Genomic DNA, 24,708 nt, shown 5'->3' with positions numbered 1-24,708 from the left:
CTGTTTTCACTGCTTCTAATCAAGTCAGTGCAATAAGGCAAAGAAAAAAAAAAGCTATCTAAATGTGAAAGAAAGAGGAAATTTTGTCTTTATTAGCAGACATGGAACTAGAAACGCAGCTACTAGAACTAAGTGATTTTAGCAAGTTTGCAAGATATAAGGCTGAGATACAAAAAAAAAAAAAACCTGCATTATATATTTCCATATACTAGCAACAATTAATCAGAAATTGAAATTAAAAAGCAACACCACTTGTAATAGCACAAAATAGAATATACTTAAGGATAAATCTGACAAAATTTGGGCCAGACTTGTATACTGAAAACTACAAAACTATGCTGAGATTAATCAATAAAAACCTAAAAGAATGAGAAACATGCCTTGTTCATGGGTTGGAAGACTCAATATTGCTAGTATGTCTATTCTCTCCAAATTGATATTTAGAATTCACACAGTCCTAATCAAAATTGCAGCAGGCTTTGTACAAGTCAACAAGAAAATTATAAAATTCACAGGGAAAGATAGAGGACTGAAAGCAGATAAAACAACTTTGAAAAATAAAGTTGGAAAACTTATGTCACTTAAGTGTTTTCAAAACTTATTATTAAGCTACAGTAATTCAGACAATGTGGAATTGTCATCAAGATAGACAAGCAGATCAATGGAATCCAATAGAATCCAGAAATAGAACCACATATCCATGATCAACTGATTTTTGACAAAGATGCAAAGGCAATTCAGTGGAAAATGGATAGCATTTTCATCATATGCAAAACATGAACTCAAAATTGATCATAGGCCAAAAAGGAAAATTAAATCCAGTAACACTTCTGGAAGAAACATAGGAGATCCTTGTGACTTTGGATTAGGCAAAGCATTCCTTCAATATGGCAACAAAAGCATTAAGCATAAACAAAGAAACAAAATGATAAAATGGCCTTCATCAAAATTAAGAACTGCTTTTTAAAGGCACTGTTATAGAAATGGTGGGAACTGAACAATGAGAACACATGGACACAGGAAGGGGAACATCACACACCGGGGCCTGTTGTGGGGTGGGGGGAGGGGTGAGGGATAGCATTAGGAGATACACCTAATGTTAAATGACGAGTTAATGGGTGCAGCACACCAACATGGCACATGTATACATATGTAACAAACCTGCACATTGTGCACATGTACCCTAAAACTTAAAGTATAATAAAAAAATAAAAAAAATAAAGTGTGCAAAATAAAGATTGGAAAAAAAAAGAAATGAAAATTGAAGCCATGAGCTGGGAGAAAAATGTTTTCAGATTACATATATGATAAAAGATTTGGTAGCCATATCACGAGATTTCTCAAAATACAATAAGAAAACAAAAGGCCAGGGGCGGTGGCTCATACCTGTAATCCCAGAACTTTGGGAGGCCAAGGAGGGCAGATGACCTGAGGTCAGGAGTTCAAAACCAGCCTGGCCAACATGGGGAAACCCTGTATCTACTAAAAATACAAAAATTAGCCGGCTGTGGTGGCACACGCCTGTAGTCCCAGCTACTCAGGGGTCTGAGGCACGAGAATTGCTTGAACCCAGGAGGCGGAGGTTGCAGTGAGCCGAGATCGTGCCCCTGCCCTGCAGCCTGGCCACAGAGCAATACTCTGTCTCAAAAAGAAAAAAAAAAAACCATGAAAACAAAATAAAGCAAGAAGCAATAAAATATCGATGAGACATTTAAAAAGACATTTCATCAAAGAACATATATGGATAGCAAATAAGCACATTTTTTAAAATGCTGAACATAATTAGGCATTAGGGAAATGCAACCTAAAGCCGGTACACGCTGAAAGTAACAACACTGGTAGTACCAAGTATTGGTGAGAAGGGAGAAAAACCAGAACTCTCCTAGGCTTTACTGGGAATGTTAAATGATACAACCACTTTCAAAGGCAATTTGGCAGATCCTTAAAAAGTTAAACTTACACCTTCCATATGACCCAGCCATTCTACTTCTATGTATCTATATACAAAAGAAATGAAGACATATGTCCATACAAAGATGTATATACATAAATATTCATAAAAACTTTATTTTCAATAGCAAAAATCTTGGTAACAACCTAAATGTTCATCAACAGGTAAATTTGTTCATCAACAAATCATGGTATATCTATACAAAAAAATGTTACTTACCGATAAAAGGGATGAACTATTGATATATACAATAACATAAATGAATCTCAAAATAATTGTACTGAGTGACAGGAGTCATACTACAAAGCATAGATGATGTATGGTTCCATGTATGTAAATTTCTTTAAAAATGCAAATTAATCTATAGTGACAGAAAGAAGATTGGTAGTTGCCTCAGCAGATCAGTGGTTGGGATGGGACGGGGAGAGGGAGAAGGAAGAGTGAGAAATTACAAAGATGCAAGAAGGAATTTGGGAGTATGATAGATAGGTTCATTATCTTGAATATAGCGATGGTTTGTTTCATGGAAAACGTGTCAGAACCTATTGTATAGGTTAAATATGTGAAATGTATTCTGTGTCAATTAAAGTATAAAGTATTCTTCAAATTAGAGGTGGAAGTGAGAACAAAACTCACAGATGTATACCTTTCAGTCCTGTGGATTAATTTTGCCCAAACCTGCTTTGGAAAATATGATCCCTAAATGAATGTGGCCTAACAGATATATCCTGGCTTGGTCAAATTTAAGTAAGAGCTGTAATATGAATGGTTCATGTAACTGTTAACTGTCAGTCAAAAACAGAGTCACAATTAACCACTGTTCAGTCCAACTCATTAAAGAAATAATAAAGCAGGCAGCAGTCAGTGGTGGTATAAATGGTGACATAAGTGAGAGTACAAACCAGTGTAACTTTCTAGGGACCAACTTGGAAGAAGTCTCAAAATGTGCTCAACTTTTATCTCAACAGTACTATTGTTAGGAATTTTAAAAAATATATTAAGGATGTGAGCAAATATTTAGTATATCCAAAACAGCATAATACATATTTATTATTAGCAATCTATTATTTGTTAATAGAAATAATTTTAATTACTCAAACTGTCTAAAATTAGATTCAATTATAGAAATCCAGCCACACAGTGGAATACTATGCACACCAAACTGATGACCTGGAAAGATCTTAAGGGAGGTTTTTCATAAGGGAAGAAATAAGCTACTGAAGGATATGATTAACTTGTAATAAAATGCTTATAAATTTCTCTTTGCATGCACATAATAGGGAAGGATGTATATCACTATCAACAGCAGTGATTGCTGTGTGTTGGAATTGTGGGTGACTTCAATTTTTTTGGAGACTTTGCTGTAGTTTCCAAATTGCTGCCACAATGCAATTTTATTTTTAGGCAAAAAAAAATTAATGTGTGGAGGTTCTTTCTTAACTAAGGGGTGTGCTTGAGCTGTGTCTGAGCACATATGATTAGTTAGAGGACTCAGTGGTGTGTTGTGTAAGTTCCTTTGGTATTTTGTGTGTTTCAGAGGGAAAAGGAATGGAAAGAACGGCATAGCAAGCTTCAGATATTTGCCTCCTAGCTCAGTCCTGAAGTGCATTGCTGAGTCCCTGAACTTGTATCTCAGGCTTATGGAAAGATGAGAAGGAGCTGTCTTCATTACAAACTGTGTGAGACAGGGGGCATGCACGGCTGTCTATGTGACAGTGACAGCAGCAGATCACTATTTCAGCTGCACATGAGACACAGGGTGGCTGCAGCTTTACTCTGTAGGGTTTGCCCTTGGCTTTGTGTGCAGTGTCACCTGGGCACTAGTCCCCTGTTCAGCCTGGCAGTGGTGGTGGGCAGAGCCGGGCGGATGGAAGAGCACATAGAGGGCTGGCTCCTGAAGCCTTGAGATGCTCCTTAAGATCCCCTGAAACAATGGGCACAGACTTAGGTGAAGGCAGAGGCAATGGCAGGCACCCCAAACACTCCAAAACCAGCATAGGCTTCCCAGGCCCAAATTTCATGCATCTGCGGCCTCAGCTATTCTCAATGGCTCTGGAACTTTCAGCAAAGACTTTCACACGCTATCCAGTGTACACACTTTATTTTGGCATTCAAGCCACTGCACCAACTAGGTCACATGGAATGTTAATTAAGGCAAGATAGGTAGAAGGAAAGGAGGGTATGTACAGCAATTGCTCCTCTTTACGGAGAAGAGAACCTGCCGCAGAACAAGATGCAGTTGGTTTTGTGGTGCCTGATGAAGAAAAGAAAAGGGTGGTCTGCACAGAATCTTGGCTCCATTCTGCTGCACCGGGAATTCCTGACCACAGCGGTGGCTGCGGCAGCCTCTGTGCCTTCCTCATTGACCTCCACGAAGCACTTGTGGGCAACCTTGGACAGAGGCACATTCTTCTTAGTTGACATTCCAGAAAAGTCTGCCTTGGCTTCGTCAAAAGCATCGATCATTCCTAATCTTCGAAGGAAAGGCTCCAAGTCATAACTCTCCTCCAGCTTTAATCTGGGAAGGAAAACTTGAACCTTACTTTTTGTCAACTTTTCTGAATTTGTCCAGGCTTTGAATTTCTCATATGTAAGTGCTTTTTCCACCTAGGATAAGAAAGACTCAAACCTTAAAATTTAGATGACAGTAGCCTGATACCCACACACCCATTTATTACCCCTCCCCCAATGACATGCAATTAGATGGTGAGTTCTGGTCCAAGAAAATCCACAGATATTTTCTTTTATAAACACACCAAGATTTTCTCCCAAATTTTCATCTTTTCACGGTTTTATGGAGACAAGTGTAAAAGAGCTAGTAAACACCTGAGACAGGCAGAAATTTTTAATAAAAACAATTTGTACCTAACTCCTTTCAAATGTTAAAAACATTCTTTAACAGTTTAGAAAATTCTCACCAATTCATTACATTAATCTTCATGCAATACATACTACTGTGAGTGGGAGAGATTGTTTGACAAAAGACAAAGCATGGCTCAGAACTCTGCTTCTGAGTCTAATGAGGGGACTATTCAGGGTTAAATCAGAGGGCAACTCAGAGTAAAAGAGAGCGAATTGTGTTTCATCTGAAGATGAAGGGAGGCATGAGAAGGGAGCACGAGACGAGAAATGGGGAATGCAACAAGACTTCATCAGCATCCTTGTTTGTCCTCTGCCTGTCCTGGAGTTAGCTTCAAATTCTTCAAGATCCATCACTCTTTCTATGTATCCATAAGGTAGAAAGAAAAAAGGGAGAAAGGTCTTCCACTAGCATCTCCCCTTCCCTTTAACAACTGGAGCCCAGGTGGGTACTCCTCTCCAACGAGCATTGTTTTGATTTTGACTCTATTTCTAGACTCTCCTAATTTTCTCATAAGTAGCCATAACAGATGTCATCCCTGACTTAGGGCAGTAGCTTTCTGATTCCAAAGGGAAGCCAGGAAAATCAAGCAGCCCACCCTCAACATCCTGTGCATTGGTGTGCCAGAGCTGGCCCCTATCAATTGTTAAACTCTCAGTAGGCTAAAGTCGGCCATGGTGGGAGTATTTACCATGTCATGAGAATCAGCAAACTTTATAAATGAAGGCTTCTCCCACCTCCCAGAGCTGGTTTACAAGTGCACTATTAGTCTTGCACCTCCTACCTTGCAAGTTTACCATTTCCCTTCCTGGACTCTGTTCCTTTTCTGTCACAGTAAGACTTTTCTCTCCTCTTGTATAAGGTAAATTTCCCACCTGTACTTTAGACTTTTGCTATTCATAGTGTGGTTCCAAGCATCTGTATCACTTGGAATCTTGTTACAAATGCAAGATCTCAGGCCACACTCCATTGAATCAAAATCTGCACTTTAACACGATCACTAGAATCATATATGTGCATTAATGTTTGAGAATCACTGCCAAGATTGATCCCTACCCTTCTTCCAGGACTTTTGTGTGATAATCATTGGGCTTTCAAATAGACCTTCCATACAGAATAAAGAATAATATTCCAAATAATAATATATTTAGAACTCTCTCTTCTTAGCTTCATCAAAACTTGTCCACTCATATAAGTATACACTCAACAGAAATGCATGAACATGTTCACCAAAAGACACACAATGATGTTCACCCAGCACTGCTTGTAATAACCCCAACTGGAAACTCCTCAAATGCCAATTGGTAGATGAACATAAAGAAATGAGCTCAGCTGGACTCCACAGATACTCAGGCTCATTGCCTGGAGCTTACCACGGCGAGGTCCGTGTTGTCATCGGGAAGCAGAATGACCATGCTCAGCTCCTCTTCCACATAGGGCAGCTCCAGGACCTGGGTGTGCACCTCATCCGCATACCCCATTTTAAATTTAGCTTCCTTAAACATCATCTGCACTGTCTTTTTTTCCTAACGGAAACAAAAAATTAAAGTTAGATTACTGAAAAGTGGGTATAATTTACTAAAAATAGGATATATCTAACTCACAGAAACTCTAGGTGTGTATAATTACTGTTTCTGCACATTTATGCTGATAGATATAAAATCTTCATTAGTACATCTTAGTATTGAATAGAACAAACTATTGTTCCAGCAGATCAAATATTACCAGGTGAGAAAAAAAAACAGTTTGGTAAATGGAGAAGGACACAAAGATTTACATTATTCTTGGAAGAAGTTGTGTTTGCTTTTTTGAGAACATTCATAGAGAAGCTTTCTCATGGAAGCTTCCAACTAAAAATTCTTTATCAAAGTTAAGATAAATATTCAGGCCCTTGGGCTGAAGGATCTGGTTAGAAAAAATGTACGGTCCAAACTCTGGAAAGTTGCCTTGTTGTAGAATTGGTTTTATGGCCTTGGCTTTCTTAGGAAGGGGACCTTGAAGAGATGTGTAAGGTCTGCTGTTTTTAAAGCCTGCATCAAATATATTTTTAACTCTCATATCTTTGTGCAATATGAAAGTATCATATTTGATGGATGTCAAATCCCAAGCTAACAACTATTGATACCAGCCATTTTCATATTCAAAAGGGAACGTAAAGTTAGGCTTTACATCTGCTAACTTTTTTTTCTTGTGCTCAGGATTGTATAACTTTGACTTTTAAGGCAATAAATAGGCATAGTTGCCACTGATATTGCAAAAAGGTATCTAACTAAATACAGACAGTAATAGCATCATGCAAACATAATTCCAAGGCTAGAAGAAATACTCCTCCAGTCCAAATCATATGACCAGAGATGGAAGGTAGATTTGATCAAAGATGGAAAAACAAAACTATCAATACCAAAATTATTTTTGTTTCTCTCCTCCTTCCGCCATTAAAGATATACAGGAGGCATTAAATTCATTCAGAAAAGAAGCCAGGCACAGTGGCTCCTGCCTGTAATTCCAGAACTTTGGGAGGATAAGGCAGGTGTATCACTTGAGGCCAGGAGTTTGAGACCAACCTGGGCAATATGACAAAACCTTATCTCTACAAAAAATACAAAAATTAGCCAGGCCTGGTGGTGTGCACCTGTAGTCACAGCTACTTGGGAAGCTAAGGTTGGGGAATCATTTGAGCCTGGGAGGTCGAGGCTGCAGTGAGCTGAGATTGCACCACGGCACTCCAGCCTGGGTGACAAAAAGAGACCCTGTCTCAAAGAAAATAAAATAATATAATATAATTCAGAAATAGATTAAAATCAAGATCATGTCAAATAAATTATTCATTTTTCTGAGAGAATATTTCCTGTAACATTACTTTAAGAAAGTAGCAGTATATCTGAAAAATCTTTCCCTACCTCGTTGGTTTTAAAGAGCATTCCCCTTGTGTACTTTCTGTCAAATTGCTCATTCCACTTTCCCTTGAAATAAATGGCATTCACAAGGACCAGCTTTGTCAGGGGATCGACTGTCCCAGCATCCAGTACCTCTGAAATCTTACCTATAAAGAATATGAGAGTTTATTGCAATTTGTGGGGAAGTAAGCATTCTTTTACAAAAATCCCTTTGACACATAAGGCAGAGGCTTGGTTTAGAGACAGGCTGGAGTTCTGTCTTTCTGGGCCCCTGATGAATTAGGCGATGGTGTTTAGCAGTGTGGCATACACAGTGTAACATTTGTGCTTAAGAAAAAAATCTTGAAGTAGGAAGGGCAACTATCATTTTGCCCTCAATTTATGGATGTAGAAATTCAGGATCAGAGCATTTGCCAGACTTTTGCTGAGTGCACACAGGTGACAAGTGGCTGAGTTGAGAACATCACCCCAGAGTCTTGATTCTGACTATGGGGCAGTCAACCTTGGCACTATCATATCCAAGCCTCACCGCTATTGTCATTTTAAGCCAGGTAATTCTTTGTTATGGGGGCTGTCTTGTGTATTGTAGGATGTTTAGCCAGCAGCATTTCTTCCCATTTTGACAACCAAGACTGTCTTCAGCCATTATCCAATGGCACCTGGAGGGCAAAGCTACCCCTGGTTGAGGATCATTGCTCTATGCATATATTCAAACCTCATCAGACAAGGAAAGCTTTCCAAAGGATGAGAGAACACAGATCTGTCAATGGGCGAAGGCAGCCTCTCTGAAGGGGGTGAATGGGGCAAAGGAATTAGGGGGGTAAAATAGAGGGGCCCAAATTGAGTTGTCCAATGAGAGGGTAACAAGGTCATCTCCAAGGTCCCCTTCAGCTCTAATATTCTGGGGGAAATGTGGGTGGTCAGCCTAAGGGAAGGAAGGGCATAAGCAGCCCTGGAAGAGCAGTGACAGGTATAGGGCAGTGGGGGGAAGGTGTGGAGAAACTTCTAGGTTCCTCAGGTGACAGTACTGTTGAACAACTGGAAAGACCACTGGGCAGATGATGTATGAAAACACGAAAGGCTCTTCCCTTCCCATGGTACTTATTTTATTGGCTTTCAATAGAATCAGGGGCATTACTTCTGCTGGACACACAGTGGTTGTGACATAGGATGGAATGGATGCAATAATGAGTGCTAGGTTGGCCCTTGAAATAAGTGACTTAATTCCTCCACTGTTTACAAGTATCGAAATTACTTGTTAGGTATTTAGGATGCTTTAAAGTATGACTCCCCCTTTTTCCTACCGAAGTAAAGAACTGGCAGAAATATTTCTGGTGGGATGGAATGTGGTCTGGGCAGGGAACACTGCAGGCTCCATGTCGATGCACCTCCAAAATAGGGAACAAATTCAGAAAAGGCCACACTCTGAGAGCAAATGTAGCCATGGCCAAGTTAAAAAGGAAGGAGAAGGCTGCAGATCAAACTACCGAGCTGTCCCATTACCACGCGGAGGAGATAACATGAGAGCATGAAATGTTGCCCTCTCTAAGCCGCAACTTAATTGAATGCCATTCTGTCTCCGAGCATGGAAGGGCCTCTCAGATAGAAGATTAACAGAATTCCAAGGAGGAGCCATTTTCCAGGGATTTTCCAGCATGGTCCACAGGGGAGGAGGTCAGAGATTCAACATTAGTTTTAGAAATCAGTACTTCATGATCTGATAAGAAATGACAGAGTTGCATTGTTGGCCTGTAAACTCAGCAAACACATACAAACAGGCCTGTGGTACGCAGGTCACAGTGGCAACACCCTAGAGAAGTCCCATCCCAGTCAATCTCAGCCTCGTTGTATGGTAATTCCAAATCAACAGAAATGAAACTGTCTCACCTTCAGTCTTCTCTGCCACCCAGTCATTTATATGCTTCCTGCACTCTTCAGTGTCTTCAGCAAAGGACAACTCCTCCAGCTCTGCCTGATAGAACTTCTGACAGGATTCTTTAAAGTCCTGCAAACACAAAACAACTGAGTTTGGTCTCATTTGGTAAAGGTTCCCACAAATGCAAAAGCACTTTGTTTTCTCTTACTGCGTTTCTACCATAAGTGCTTGGACAGGTCACACTCCACTTAAAGCTGCAATTAACAAAAATGTATGGGCCACCTATTCTTGCCTGGTACTGGGCAAGGTGCTTGGCTTGAGGAGGTCCACAGCCTGAGAAGAGGCAGCTGAGACACCCAGACACTTACAGGACATCATGAGCTGCCACTATCCACAAAACATCCCAGGAGCATCCTTGTCAAACGCTCTCCACCGACTTTAATATTGCTTCCCTCACTAGGCAGTCTAACACACTTTTACTCATTTTGCATCACCAGCACCAACTACAGTATTGCGGTTTTGGTTAAACGAGAGGCTTTATAAGGGAACTAGATTGATAAGAAATCGTGTTGAACTGCAAAGAAGGAAATAGCATTTTAGATCTGCGTCATATGGTTGGTTGGAAGAATACAGAGCAAGGAAGGCCCCATGGGAATGGAGCGTGATAGGCCTGGATCATAGGGTGTGTGTGCAACTGGGTTCATACATGTGCGTGCGTGTGAACATCTGTGTGCGTGAGTGCACATGTGTACATGTGAGTGCTTGTGCACCTGCATGTGTGTGGATTGCATGCATGTTTGTGTGTGTGTGTACACGTGTATGTGTGTTTGTGTGTATCAGGGAGGGGATTAAGGGAAACAGTGGCAGGGGAAGAGCCTTGAAATGTAAGTTGGGGTCCAGTCAGGAAAGTCCTGTACCCAACACATTAAAACCCAGATAACTTACCTCACAAAAACCTGGCTTTGGATATAATAGGCCTGGAAACTGGCTCCCAGCCTCTGTCCATTCCCTGTTCTCAAATATTTTAATTTCAGCCAAAGAAAGAGGATATAGAGGGAAGGAGGAGCCAAGCCACCAGGAAAAGTAGAGGTTGGCTCCCTGTGTCCCAAGTATTACAACAGTAGTAGATCAGGCTGATGTTCAAAAATGAAATGGATTCACCAGGAGATTCCTGGGATCCAGAGTCACCTTCTGAGGTAGATAAACCCAGAGCAGGCAAATTCCGGGAACAGCACCCAGCAGCTACCAGGACAGGGATGTATTTGAGCCTTAGAGGAGTCCTCTCAGAACCTCCAGCCAATAGGATGGCCAAGCTTGCTGCAATCGGTTCACTAATTTTAAGACAACATCACCCTGCATATCATGTGGCATGATTTTTGAACCTCACTGATTGCATTATGCCAGGCTGGACTAGGGAACCTTGGAATTATATGCCAAAGTAAATAGAAACTGCTTAGATTTAAAACCTCAATTTTATGAACAGATTTTCATTTTAGAAAGACGATTGTGTCAGTTGTAGGTGCAATTCAGAAGAGGGGGGGCAAATTTAAGAGAATTTGAGAGGCTACCTCAGCAGGAGGCAGCCGAATAACCACACATGGGACTGGGGAGGAGCTCTGTACAGCGTGTTGAATGATGTGGTCACTCAGGGATAGGGAATTAAGGGGGAGAAGCAGGGCTGCATGCAGGAGAATTGACATATTGGGATTGATAACAGGGATGGGTGTATCAGTAACAATTTACAAAGGACGTAATTCAGAAGTCATCATAAAATCTAAAATTGTAATTTCAGAAGTGTAATTCCAAGTACGTTTTAAGTCAGTACAGTTATACTTTATTATCTGCTCTTCTGTAGTCTAACTTACTTTCAATTTCTTTTTCATCAATATGTGAATACTACTTACTGGAAGGAAATCACACGTCTTTTCTCCAAAGAGTCTGTTGGCAGTTCTAAGCAAGTACTGAGTGCCAGTTCTGTTAACTTCACTGAGAAGTGACTGGAAACCTTGGTGAATATCTCCGTCTTTGTATAAACAAAGTGCCTGGGAACAGAAACCAACACTGACTTTTAACGCTGCCATTATACTCTCCCAAAGAGCTTTCTCCAAACAAACCTCTGTACTAAAAAAAACCACACAGGATCCTACTTTAAAAAGGTTTGGCCTAATTGTCTAGCACAGGGTTTCTCAACGTGGGCAATGCAGCATTAACATTTGGGGCCAGGACACCTCCTTGTCTCATATAAGCATTGTAGGATTTTTGCAGCACTTCTGGCTTCTATCCACTAGATGTCAGTAGCACCTCTCAGTTATGGGATCTAAAACTCCAGGTCTTGGCAAGGGTCCCCAGGAAGGAAAAATTCACCCACCGACCCCTACCTCCCACCCCCCAGGTGAGAACCACTAGTCTAGCAAATTTATTCATGCCAGCAAGGCAGTGTGCGATAATTCAGGGGGAAGGCAGAACAGAAAAAAGTAAGTAACTGGGATGAATTACAACTCGGGTAATACAAACAAAAGCAGCAATAAAACTAAAAATGTTTCATCTGCAATTTTACAGAAGTTCTCCAGACCATATTATAAATTAAATGTCAAGTCAGAGTGAGAATTAAGGTTATTCCTATATCTCTCGATCACCCCGAGTCCAAAGCCTCATTCTCCAATCAGTTGAAAGAAACAACCACAGAAGGATGTCAACTGGGGTCCCTGGGTGCATTTTAGGAGATTGTCTATATACTCCTGATATTGGTGGCAAAATGATATCCATTTGGCAATTATCTGGGACATCTTCACCAATATCAGAGAACTGTTCCTAAAGCATTATCCCCCACCTCGTTTGTAGATAAGGTCATACATCACCATTTTGAATCAAACAGATTATACATTCCTCAAATCACTCCAGAAGATATAAGTCCACACTTGTGTTACATTCCTTTTCTAGGATGCATAATCATGCACTAAAAATAACCCACTTAACAAAAAGTTAATCTACGCACCTGCATGTCTATTAAAAATATAATGTTAGCAAAAGTTTAAAATGTAACAAGGTTGGAATATTTTGCCTTCTTGTGGGACAGAATTATACTTTATCCTACTTATCAAAGATGTGAATTTGCCAGACTGTATTGATGATCTGATCTAGAGAAAATAACTCTATGGCTTGATTTCTCCCATAAACATCAGAGGAGATGATCTGTCCAACACATTTCACCTTTCTACCCCTTTCTGCTCTTCTCCACTGCCGAGCTGCTCCTCCTTCTACCTCCAGCTCCACAGGCCTCAGCTAGAGCAAAAGTACAGAAAGACAGCTGTATGGAAGCACAAGGGAAACACACTGTTCTCCTTCGTTTGTGACAAGCACACATACCTGGGACATCTGGGCTGCAGTGCTTCCCTTTGCCCCCATGAAGACCATGGCCAGGGCAGAGGAGATGCTCATGGGAGAGAAGAATACGTTTCTTGAGTTGTCCTCTTCCCCCAATATTTTAAATAAGCTGATGGCAAAAGTGCCATTTGCTTCACAGAGGTCATCCATCAGAGAAGGTCTGCATCAAAGGCACAGCAGGGAAAAGCACATAAGCCAATGACTCCGGTAGCCACACAGTCATTCATCCCCCAGTCAGTGGACGCTGAGGTGGTAGGTGGAAGAACCACCCTCCAAAGACTTCCACTCCTAATTCCCAAAACCTGTGACTACATGATCTGCCCTGGCAATAAGGACTTTGCAAATGGTATTCAGTTAAGTATTTTGAGATCTGAGATTATCCTGAGTTATCCCAGTGGACTTAATGGAATCAAGAGGGTCCTTAAAAGAGAGAGGCAGGAGGGGCAGAGTCAGAGACAGAGACGTGAGGACGGAAGCAGAGGTCAGAGGGATAGGGGCCACTGATGAAGGAATGCAACCTCCTTGAGAAGCCAGAAAAGGCAAGGAACAGATTTTCTTCTAGAGACTCCAGAAAATAACATTGCTATGCTGTACCATTTTGGACTTAGGACTTCCAGAACCATAAGATAATAAATGTGTGTCATTTTTCAGCCACTAAATTTGTGGTAAAGTGTTATCACGCCGATAGGAAACAAAAACACTGGTTTATTCATAAAATAGCCAATCTCAGGGTCTATGACTTGTATCCTTCTTAGCAACAGGGGCACAGACACACTGCAACACCTGCTTACTTCCTCCCTTGGTATAGCAGCAGCCAAAAGGTCTTTGTGCGGATGGGTGTGGTGTCTCAACCTGTAATCCCAGCACTTTGGAAAGCCAAGGCAGGCAGATCACTTGAGGTCAGCAGTTCGAGACCAGCCTGGCCAACAAGGTGAAACCCCATCTCTATTGAAAATTCAAAAATTATCCAGGCATGGTGGTGGACACCTGTAATCCAAGCTACTTGGAAGGCTGAGGCAGGAGAATCACTTGAGCCCCAGGAGGTGGAGGCTGCAGAGAGCCGAGATCACGCCACTGCACTCCAACCTGGGCAACAGAGTGAGACTCCATCTCAGGAAAAAAAAAAAAGATCTTGGTGCCAGGCACTCTTTTCAGCACTTTCCATTATCACCCAATAACACATTGAGGTCAGTATATTTATTGCCCCACATTACTTTAGAGATGAGAAGACTGAGTGAGGTTTAGTAACTCATTCCAGAACCCTCAGGTAGTCATAAATGCCTGGCACCCACAGTTTGATTCCAGAGCCTGAATTCTTAATCATTACACAAAATCTCCCTATTGCTGCTAATTATCTTTCAGTTTAATGTCTCCAATATAATCTATAAAGAATGTTCTAAAACTTATATATGTAATTCTTTATCAATAAAAACTGTATTTCTGTCATCACTTCCTGTGAAAACAGCTAGATACATTTCACCAAATTTGGAGGGTTTGTTTGAGATAGGCTGACCTAAAATATGAGGCTACTGGAAAGACAAAAAAAAAAATTACTTTTTAAAGTGACTCCAAAAAGATGCCCCATTTTCCCCAAGAGTTGCTGAAACTGGGTTACGGAGTTGCAAAGAAAGTCCATAGGCATGGATATAAAATATGAAGCCCTAATCTTGTCATCGAGTGAGCACTTTTAATTAGATGCATTGATTTTTGGATCCTCCTGGCTAAGAGGGTCTTAACATTCCCCTCAGCTTGAATTAACTTTAGACAACCTAAACTTGACTAAATAAACAAACTAAACAGGCTTCCTCCTGCCTCTAGGCCCTTTCTTCCTTTTTCTTAAAGCATTTTATTTAGAGAACTTGTCATTGTAAATTCTTTATCAGCCCCTTTGAGATGTAAATCTTTTAAAAAAGCTTCTTGCTAGTTTTACATCCCAGGACAGTCTCTCTAAGACCTGGAAGCCATCCCTTTGAAATGTAATCATCAAGAAAGATAGCATCCCTATCAACCAGTTCTGTGGAAGGTAGGAGCCTAACCTAGGGGGGCACCTTGCTTAAAGTGCTAAAAAGCTATTACAGTTTACTATTATTATAATTTTAGCGCATTATTATAAGTCCTACATTGTTGTTTATATCTATTAAACCCTATAAAAACTTGGGCTATTATTTCATAAAATATTACAGTTCACCAACTCATCTCAATTTCCCTGAGCCTTTTTGTTCTTACAATTGAGAACATTTGGGAAAATAAAAGGATGAATCATTATCTATAATCTCATGATCCTACAAGATATTTTTTCTATTATATTATCCTTTTTTTCATAAACATGTATAATTTTAACTGAAAAATGTAGTCAAACAAGAAAAATATGCTCCAGTTTGGAAAATTAGCAAATGAGCAAAATGAAAAGTCCTGGAAACTCTATCTAGAGATATAAATTATCGTGCATGTGTTCATTTCTATAAACAGATGGAGCCTCACCCAGTTTCCCAGCAGCCTACAAAGTGCCTGTTGCAGCAGCTCTGAAACTGTATGCCCTTAGTGGGGGTCTTGGACAGGTCTTCTGGGTCTCTTAGAGCACAGGAGGAAAGGGGAATTGAGTGGCTGAGACAAGGAAGTGGGGAACAACTGTATTAACCAAAGTATCTTCACTGTTGGATGTTTTGCTTCCTCCTAAGATATTTCGCTTCCTCCTAAGATATTTTTCAACAGAAGGGTGTCTCTTACTTAAACAAAAAAGTGAGCTTATATATTTTTTTAAAGTGTAAAGGCAACACTCTCAATATAGAACAACAGTCTAAAGCAGTGCAAATTCTTTAAAGTTTAAAATAAATGTTAGTGCAGTTCAGAAAAAAACAAGTAGGGTTAGGGTTATGGTTAGGGTTCAGAAAACTAAGTAAAATAAATGTGAACCAAGAAAACACAATCATGACATAATTTGCACAACAGTACTCTATACTTAAGAGGTTGTTTATTATGGAACAAAAGATTCCGGTTTCTCACTATCCTCACATCATAAGACCTCTCCAGAGCTTATACTAGGGTCTACAGATGTTGGAAGGCAGAGTAGTATGTGCAGGCAAGTCCTGGGGTCCTCCACGACCTCATCTTTCACTCGAGGACATTTCAGAGACTGGGAGGCAGGAAGGAATATTCAAACTTCACAGAACTGGGCCAACCAGAAGGTGGCACCAAAGAAACTTAAAGATGGAGAGAATTAGGTAAACCGGGTAAGAGAGAGACACAAATAAATTTGGATTTGATCCAACCTTAGCATAAGAGCTTTGGACTCAGGGTGAAGCAAGCATGAACTTAGGTTGGGGTGTGTGTGTGTGTGTGTGTGTGTGTGTGTGTGTGTGTGTGTGTGTAGGTGTGTTTAATCATCCTGTCTGAACTATTGAATCAATAGTTTCAATAGTTCTGAATGAACTGAACTATTGCATCAATCTCATCTTTACATTTTAACTGCTCTTAGTTGCAAACTGCTACTTCTGATTTCTTCCATCTTTCCTCTTCCTTCATCTCATGTCCCCACTTCCATTCCTTTTCAATACTCAGGTGCTGGTCAGTATGTGGTATTTCCCATCAATATCTACCCTGCAGCCACAATACATGTGCACACACTCACACACAAGTGCACCCCCTTGGCCTCTGCTCAGGTCAGAAGTCAAGCAGGGGAGAAAACCAGGTAACAGAATGACTCTTCCCCCCTGTCTTCCTGGTGCTCCAATCTCATTTGGACATTATAGCTTTTGAAAGGGTTGGAACTTTAAACAAAATGGACTTTACCCAATATTTCTAAAAAGCAATTAATTTTAATACAAAATAATAACTTTAGGTGCCAATGCCACAATTAGATTGTGTTATAAAAACACAGGAATCAGAAGTTTTTATTTCCAGCCAACCAAATAAGTTGGCATTAAAATAGTTTTTCCTTTTCAGGCAAACAAACAAGGACAGAGGCAATTAAATACTGTCCACAGGACTCACAGAAAAAGTGAGAGTCAGCCTCAAAAGCAAGCCTTACGTTTCCAAGTATATGATATCATCCTCCTCCTGGGAGCCCCAAATACCTATGAACTCCCTCCTCCACTCCCCCATCCCCATACAACATCCAAAAGTGAGTTTATTCAAAGAGCATTTATGTAGAATGTTCACTACTTGTTTTGGGGGGAGAAAATGAAAAATAAATGCGTTAATCCCTGCCCAGAAGCTTACACCCTAAAGAAGACACACATATGGAAATGCATAGTTTCAAGCCAGTCAGGTGCTCTATAACAGGATAATTTTGAAAGTGCTAAGGAAATCCTCAGAAAAAAACAAATAAATAAAAATAATAATAAGAAGAAAACCTCTACAGAATCCTGGAAAGACTTTCCAGAGAAGCTGGCTTTAAAAGCTGGGCAGGCCAAGGTAATTTATAGATTCAATGCCATCTATAAATGGGGATGGGGATCTTGATGGGGATCATCAAGCTACCAATGACTTTCTTCACAGAATTGGAAAAAACTACTTTAAAGTTCATATGGAACCAAAAAAGAGCCCACATTGCCAAGACAATCCTAAGCAAAAATAACAAAGCTGGAGGCATCACATTACCTGACTTCAAACTACACTACAAGGCTTCAGTAACCAAAACAGCATGGTACTGGTACCAAAACAGAGATATAGACCAATGGAGCAGAACAGAGGCCTCAGAAATAATACCACACATCTACAACCATCTGATCCTTGACAAACCGGACAAAAACAAGAAATGGAGAAAGGATTCCCTATTTAATAAATGGTGCTGGGAAAACTGGCATATGTAGAAAGCTGAAACTGGATCCCTTCCTTACACCTTATACAAAAATTAATTCAAGATGGATTGAAGACTTAAATGTTAGACCTAAAACCATAAAAACCCTAGAAGAAAACCTAGGCAATACCATTCAGGACATAGCCATGGGCAATGACTTCATGACTAAAACACCAAAAGCAATGGCAACAAAAGCCAAAGTAGACAAATGGGATCTAATTAAACTAAAGAGCTTCTGCACAGCAAAAGAAACTACCATCAGAGTAAACAGGCAACCTACAGAATGGGAGAAAATTTTTGCAATCTACCCATCTGACAAAGGGCTAATATCCAGAATCTACAAAGAACTCAAACAAATTTACAAGAAAAAAACAAACAACCCCATCAAAAAGTGGGCAATGGATATGAACAGACACTTCTCAAAGGAAGACATTTATGCAGGCAACAGACACATGAAAAAACGTTCATCATCACTGGTCATCAGAGAAATGCAAATCAAAACCACAATGAGATACTATCTCACGCCAATTAGAATGGTGATCATTAAAAAGTCAGGAAACAACAGGTGCTGGAGAGGCTGTGGAGAAACAGGAACACTTTTAAACTCTTGGTGGGACTGTAAACTAGTTCAACCATTGTGGAAGACAGTGTGGCGATTCCTCAAGGATCTAGAACTAGAAATACCATTTGACCCAGCCACCCCATTACTGGGTATACACCCAAAGGATTATAAATCATGCTACTACAAAGACACATGCACATGTATGTTTATTGCGGCACTATTCACAATAGCAAAGACTTGGAACCAACCCAAATGTCCAACAATGATAGACTGGATTAAGAAAATGTGGCACATATACACCGTGGAATACTATGCAGCCATAAAAAATGATGAGTTCATATCCTTTGTAGGGACATGGATGAAATTGGAAACCATCATTCTCAGTAAACTATCGCAAGAACAAAAAACCAAACACCGCATATTCTCACTCATAGGTGGGAATTGAACAATGAGATCACATGGACACAGGAAGGGGAATATCACACTCTGGGGACTGTGGTGGGGAGGGGGGAGGGGGGAGGGATAGCATTGGGAGATATACCTAATGCTAGATGACGAGTTAGTGGGTGCAGCGCACCAGCATGGCACATGTATACATATGTAACTAACCTGCACAATGTGCACATGTACCCTAAAACTTAAAGTATAATTAAAAAAAAAAAAGAAAAAAAAAAGAAAATGTGGCATATATACACCATGGAATACTATGCAGCCATAAAAAAACAATGAGTTCATGTCCTTTGTAGGGACATGGATGAAGCTGGAAACCATCATTCTCAGCAAACTACCACAAAGACAGAAACCCAAACACCACATGTTCTCACTCATAGGTGGGAATTGAACAATGAAAACACTTGGACATAGGGTGGGGAAAATCACACACTGGGGCCTGTGAGGTGGGCGGGGGGGATGTGAGAGGAAGAGCATTAGGAGAAATACCTAATGTAAATGACTAGTTGATGGGTGCAGCAAACCAACATGGCTCATGTATACCTATGTATCAAACTTGCATATTGTGCACTTGTACCCTAGAACTTAAAGTATAATAATAAAAAAGAAACAACCCAAATGTCCATCAAAAACAGAATGGATAAATGGATTGTAGTATATTAGTATAATGGAATACAGAACAATAAAAACTGAAAGAACCATATCTATAATTTCTTTTAGTTTTTGACATGGACAATTCCCACAAATAATGTATTAAAGGATTAAGCCACAGAGTAATACAGTATTATTCCATATACGTAAAGTTCAAAACCAGGCTAAACTAAATCATTCTGGATGCATGTGTAGATAGTAAAACTGTCAAGAAAAGTAATGTCGTTATTATCATGAAACTCAGGAAGGTGGTGATACAGAGGGGAGGGAAGCGGATGTGATGAGGGAGGAGGGTGTGATCAGTAGGGAAACACGGCCTCCAGCGATGACAATATTCCAGTTATTAAACTGGGTGATAGGTTGTACTGCTGTTCTTTATAATTTAATACACATTTTAAATGTTCTTTTGTATTTATTCAATAGGTAATGAAACTTATTAAAACCACATATCAAAAAAAAAAAAAGAAAAAAGAAAAACTGGGCAGGCATTCCGTAGGTGGTGAAATGGGGGATGCAAATAATAGGCTGAGGAATTAGCAGGTGCCAAGAATGTGGCAGGAAGACAAAGGGCATGGTTTGTGTGGTGCCCCTGGGGTGGGTTTCTATGGTTTCCTGTGAGCCACGTGGTAGTGAGATAGGATGGACCCTTATGCCACATTTAGGAGTTTGAACTTGAGATTATGGTCTGGAAAGCCATGCATGGTTTTTAAACAAACGTCTCATATGAGTGCATTGGGGCTTTAGAAAGATAACCCGGCTCAGTATTTGGTATGAAAAGAGGCTGGGGAGCTGGCGCATAAGCCACCACCATGGGCCAGGGACTGCTGAAAGCAGAGGGATTGTCTGCCAATAGAGAAGTGGGGGCTGGAATTGCCAGGCAGTGACTGCTCACATAGGGACAGAGCACAGGAGGGCCCAGTCCCGAGGCGCCTAGCCGTTATAAATTCATACTCAGGGTGGGTCGTGAACCATTGGAATTTTAAATGAGGAGTCAGGCTGGAATGGGGAATATGACTTGTTCCATTTGAGATGCGTGGAACACACCATACCAGATGAACCTGTAACAAAGACAGCCAAGGATGTTTGTAAACAGTTAGGGACGGGGATGAGTAGACTGTCTAGAGCCAGAGACCTGGAGCCATCAGCATCCCGATTCCGAGAGGTTCCATGAAAATGGATGAAACTACACAGAACATCTAGTGGAGGCACAAGGGAAGAAATCCATCTATTTCTGTGGAATTTCCAATATCTGGAGGTAGTAAAAGGAAGAGACAGAGGAGGGCGAGGGGAGAGCGCGCGCGCGAAACGGAGACTGCGACCCAGCCATCAGGGTGTGCTGGGAGAACTGGGGAGACGAGTCTGCCCCTCCGAGTGGATCCAGGGAAGAGGGCGCGGTCTACGCAGAGCCCGAGGCAGGGAAGCGGGAGGGGCCCGGAGAGCAGCCCTGGGTGAGGCCCTTTGGAATGGAGAGGTCTCAGGAGTGAAGCAGCTGCCAGAGGACTGAGAGTGTCTGGAAAGTGAGGAATTGGTTAAAGTAACGCCGGTGGCTGCAACAGAGAGGGGCGTAGGTGAAGAAGCACCCCCAACCCCATCCCATTTGAGAGGAAGCAGACAATGAAGAAGAGAATATGAAAGATACAGAAAGATGAAGGCAGGGATGGAAAGAACGGGGGGCGGGGACAGGAAGGGAAGGAGAAGGTGCAACCAATAGGCTGTAAGCACAGGGGCAGGCTTGGGCGCCAGGGGAGCAGGGACCCGGCGCCTCCCCGATCTGCCCCAGGCGCCACGGAAATTCCAGGCCCCGCCACCCGCACTCCCGGAGCCTCCTCCGCAGCGGCGGCTCCTCCCACTCGCCCTCCCTGGGCTCCCGCCCAAGCTTCCGGCGCTTCCAAACTCACTGCTCGCGTCACCCCCCCGCTCCCATCCGGCAGCAAATCACAGCGCAGCAAATCGCAAGCCTAGAAACAGACGCTCCCTCTCCAGGGGCAACTTCCTATTCAGGGCGGGTCTGGGCGCTCCTGTTCTCGGGGCCAGGCCCTCGGCCTTCGCCGGGTCTCGCCGTGGGGCTTGGGACCCCGGCTGGTGCCAGGGCGACCCCCACAGCCCCGCGACGCTCTTTCCCGGCCGCCTCCCGCCGTCATTCTCCTAGTTCCTGCCCGCCTTTGCCTCGCTCTGATTCCTGCTCTGACCTTCCTCCCTTCCCTTCTCTCACGCACTCCAGGGAAGAGGTGGCCGCCGCGGGAACCTGGGCACCTGCGTGCCTGCCCCGCCCGGTACCTGGCAGAGGCCCCCACCTCCTGCTGCGGCTGCTGCTGCTGCTGCTGCCGCCGCCGCCGCTGCTGCTTTGACTATTCCTCCTTTGTAGATGCTTCACGTCCGCCTTGATTGAGGGCAAGGCTTCCGGCAGATGACTCAGAACCGTTCGATTGCTCTGGCTTGTGCAATCCCTGATTCTTTGGGCCTGTGTGGATGTCTGCGGGCACCGGAGAGAGGGCCAGTGCCTGGTCCTTGGAGGGTGGTTTTTATAAAAAGTGTACACATTGGCTATTGTCCTTTTTTCACCATTGATTCACGTTTGACTCCACTGTAGTTAGACGTCCACCCAAACATTCTCTGAAATTGCTCCTGATAAGGATACTAATCATTTTCTAATTGCCTTGGCCAAAAAATACATCCCAGGTCTTATTTCATTTTGTTTGTTGGCGACATTTAGCCCTTTCTTCTTTGACCTTCCCAGGATATCCAGAGCACCCTTCCCTTCTTTCCTGACTCCTTTGCTTGGTATCCTGATTCCTTTCCTACCATTCTAAGCCCTCTTCTTTTCATTATAATATGATCTTCTTGTATGACCTCCACTATATCCATTGGTTCATGTTTCAACTTTTAACTTATTTCTTCAAAATCTCTAACCTGTCTCGAGCCGTAGATGTTACCTGTGTACTACTGGACATCTCTCAGAAACCTGGGTGTGTCCCTCCGCAGTTCTTTTAACTAAATGATCAACAGTCCTGTTACTTCTGTCACTTTTGTGTTCCTCCTGTCACCTCTATCATGTCTCATGTCTCTCCTAAACAATTAATTTTCCTACCTACAGTTCTGATCCATGCCAACCTATTGCCTACTCTGAAGTTCAGGTAAACATTCCAATTCTCATTATTTTATACCTCAGTTTAAAATCCTTTATAACATCCTCTTATCCAAAAAGATAAATTAGAAACTATTGAGCAAGGAGTGTAAGACTCTTCACGTCTTGATTTCTCCCTTCTTTTCTTTAGAGCCATAGCAAATTATTTACATTCCTTCATATCCTCTGTTCATATACATGGGGTTCCTGGCATGCAAGCTTGTCTTTCAAAATTCAGTTCAAATAATGTCTCCTGCAGGAAGCTGTCACAGAGCTCTCCAGTTTGGGAATTCTGCTTTTAAAGATGCACATTCCCACTCTGCACCACAAACCAATTAAGTAAAGATCTCTTGGAGGAGGGAACCCAGCAGCAGTATTTTGTAAAACTCGCTCAGTGATTTCCCTGTGGAATCCTAAAAATAACTGTTCCCAAGAACTCTCCTCAATAAGTCTTGGTGCAGGATTCACCCCCATCTTTTCTCCATGACTTTGAAACCCCTCTCTCTAGTGGCTACAGACTCACATTTGAACTGTGCCCAAACTTATCGGCTCTGCCAGTTGAAAATGCCAAGGTCACTTCCCCATTGTGCATCAATTTCTCCTTGTTGGTCAGAACTAGATCCAGACTTTGGGCCCCACTTTGTCCATCCACTCCTTTTCCTCTTTGACCAGCAAACCAGATTAGAAGATGAAAAATGCTTGTTTTCCTCCGTGAAACTTCCAGCAAATGCCTGGTGGTTTGAAGTCCTTTACAAAGGATATAATTTGGCCCCTGGGAGTTTGGTTGTAAACACAGATATCCCATGTAGGAAACACAGTGCGTGCAGGTGCAAAGAGGCACAAGATAGCACCATGAAAACCATGACGTATCCAGGCCTGCAGTGGTACAGATAGTGTGGATGAGGCACTGCAAGACAATGTCTGATGTGTCCACAGGGCCATGTCGTGAAGGCCATGTGGACGCTGTTGGTGGTGTTTCTTCGTTCCCTTGTGGACTATGGGGAAACACAAAAGGATTTTAAGCTGGGGAGAAACATAATCATATTTGTATTTACGAAGGTCCCTCTGGCTGCATCATGGAGTATATTGTAGGAGGGTACCATTGCCTGCAGTGAGGCGTTAGGGACACAGCATGGATGAGAGATGAGGAAAGCTGAAATGAAACAGAGGCAGGAGAAATGGAGAGGAGGACATGGCCTTGAGGAATTTCCAGGACATAAATTTGGCATCACTTCTTGGACCATGAGAGGAAGAGGGAGCAGGAAGAATCAAAGATGAATCCAAGAATGAACAAATCTAATTTTTGAAATAATGCAATGAAAAGTGGAACTGGTCTGTTTTCCTAGGTAAAGAATTTGTCTGCAAGTCGATATTCATGAGGATTAATTGTATTTATTTTCTGAGTATGGACAATTTAAATGCTGGGCCCTGAAGAGAAACCCATCTCTCAGAATAACTAAAGCCCAATTTCAGAGTGAGCCTGAACAGGCTCCCCACTCATGAAGCCTTCACCCTGGCCCACTGGGGAGGCAACAGGTAACTGATAAGGTTCCAGAGTATATAATTCAGTGCCTCAGAAACTGTCCTCAGCCTCATCTTCTGTCTTCTTGCCTCATACCTAACTTCACATCTCTTCAGTCAGTACTGGGGAGTATCTGCTGGTTCTCAACTCCCGACTCAACCTTGACCTAGTTTTGTCTGACTCCCTCAGCTCCTGACTTTGTGGACCTCAGGAAGGGCACACTCCTAGGCTAGTCTCAGGTTGGGCTACCACCGTCTCCAAATTAGACTTCCACTTGTCAAGAAGGAAGTAGAGTCCAGGCATAATTGGAGCTTCCTAGGGTGGTTTGAGATCTCTGTACTCCTTGCTGTAAAATGCACAAATACTCCACCTTAAAGAATCTCACGGGGCAGGGCACAGTGGCTTATGCCTGTAATCCCAGCACTTTTGGAGGCCGAGGTGGGCGGATCACCTGAGGTCAGGAGTTCCAGACCAGCCTGGCAAACATGGTGAAACCCCGTCTCTGCTAAAAATACAAAAATGAGCCAGGCGTGGTGGCAGGTGCCTGTAATCCCAGCTACTAGGGGGCACTGAAGCAGGAGAACTGCTTGAACCTCGGGAGGTTGCAGTGAGTTGAGATTGTGCCACTGCACT

The 24,708-nt window shown here is 42.1% G+C and overlaps 1 protein-coding gene across 10 annotated transcripts in view; it reads right to left on the bottom strand.

Annotated features, from left to right (window-relative positions):
- The window catches only part of SERPINB8 (serpin family B member 8), a 59,762-nt gene that overhangs the window by 28,073 nt on the left and 6,981 nt on the right, over window positions 1-24,708 (bottom strand). The window contains exons 1-7 of one of the 10 annotated variants that reach the window (XM_512167.8): window positions 21,724-21,944; window positions 12,951-13,128; window positions 11,489-11,626; window positions 9,596-9,713; window positions 7,712-7,854; window positions 6,185-6,337; window positions 4,036-4,558 (exon numbers count right to left, since the gene is read on the bottom strand). In XM_512167.8, the coding sequence (XP_512167.3) occupies window positions 4,154-4,558; window positions 6,185-6,337; window positions 7,712-7,854; window positions 9,596-9,713; window positions 11,489-11,626; window positions 12,951-13,118 (1,125 nt within the window). In that variant the 5' untranslated portion in view covers window positions 13,119-13,128; window positions 21,724-21,944 and the 3' untranslated portion in view covers window positions 4,036-4,153. Of the gene's footprint in view, window positions 1-4,035; window positions 5,173-6,184; window positions 6,338-7,711; window positions 7,855-9,595; window positions 9,714-11,488; window positions 11,627-12,950; window positions 13,129-21,706; window positions 21,945-24,708 lie in introns of those variants that run through there. The other 9 variants (XM_003315929.6, XM_024350928.3, XM_003315931.6 and 6 more) reach the window with 9 other exon arrangements.

The sequence above is a fragment of the Pan troglodytes genome, chromosome 17 (assembly GCF_028858775.2).
Source record: "Pan troglodytes isolate AG18354 chromosome 17, NHGRI_mPanTro3-v2.0_pri, whole genome shotgun sequence".
Taxonomy (NCBI): domain Eukaryota; kingdom Metazoa; phylum Chordata; class Mammalia; order Primates; family Hominidae; genus Pan; species Pan troglodytes.
The sequence above is the reverse complement of the archived record's forward strand: the minus strand, read 5'-3'. Positions and strand labels throughout refer to the sequence as shown.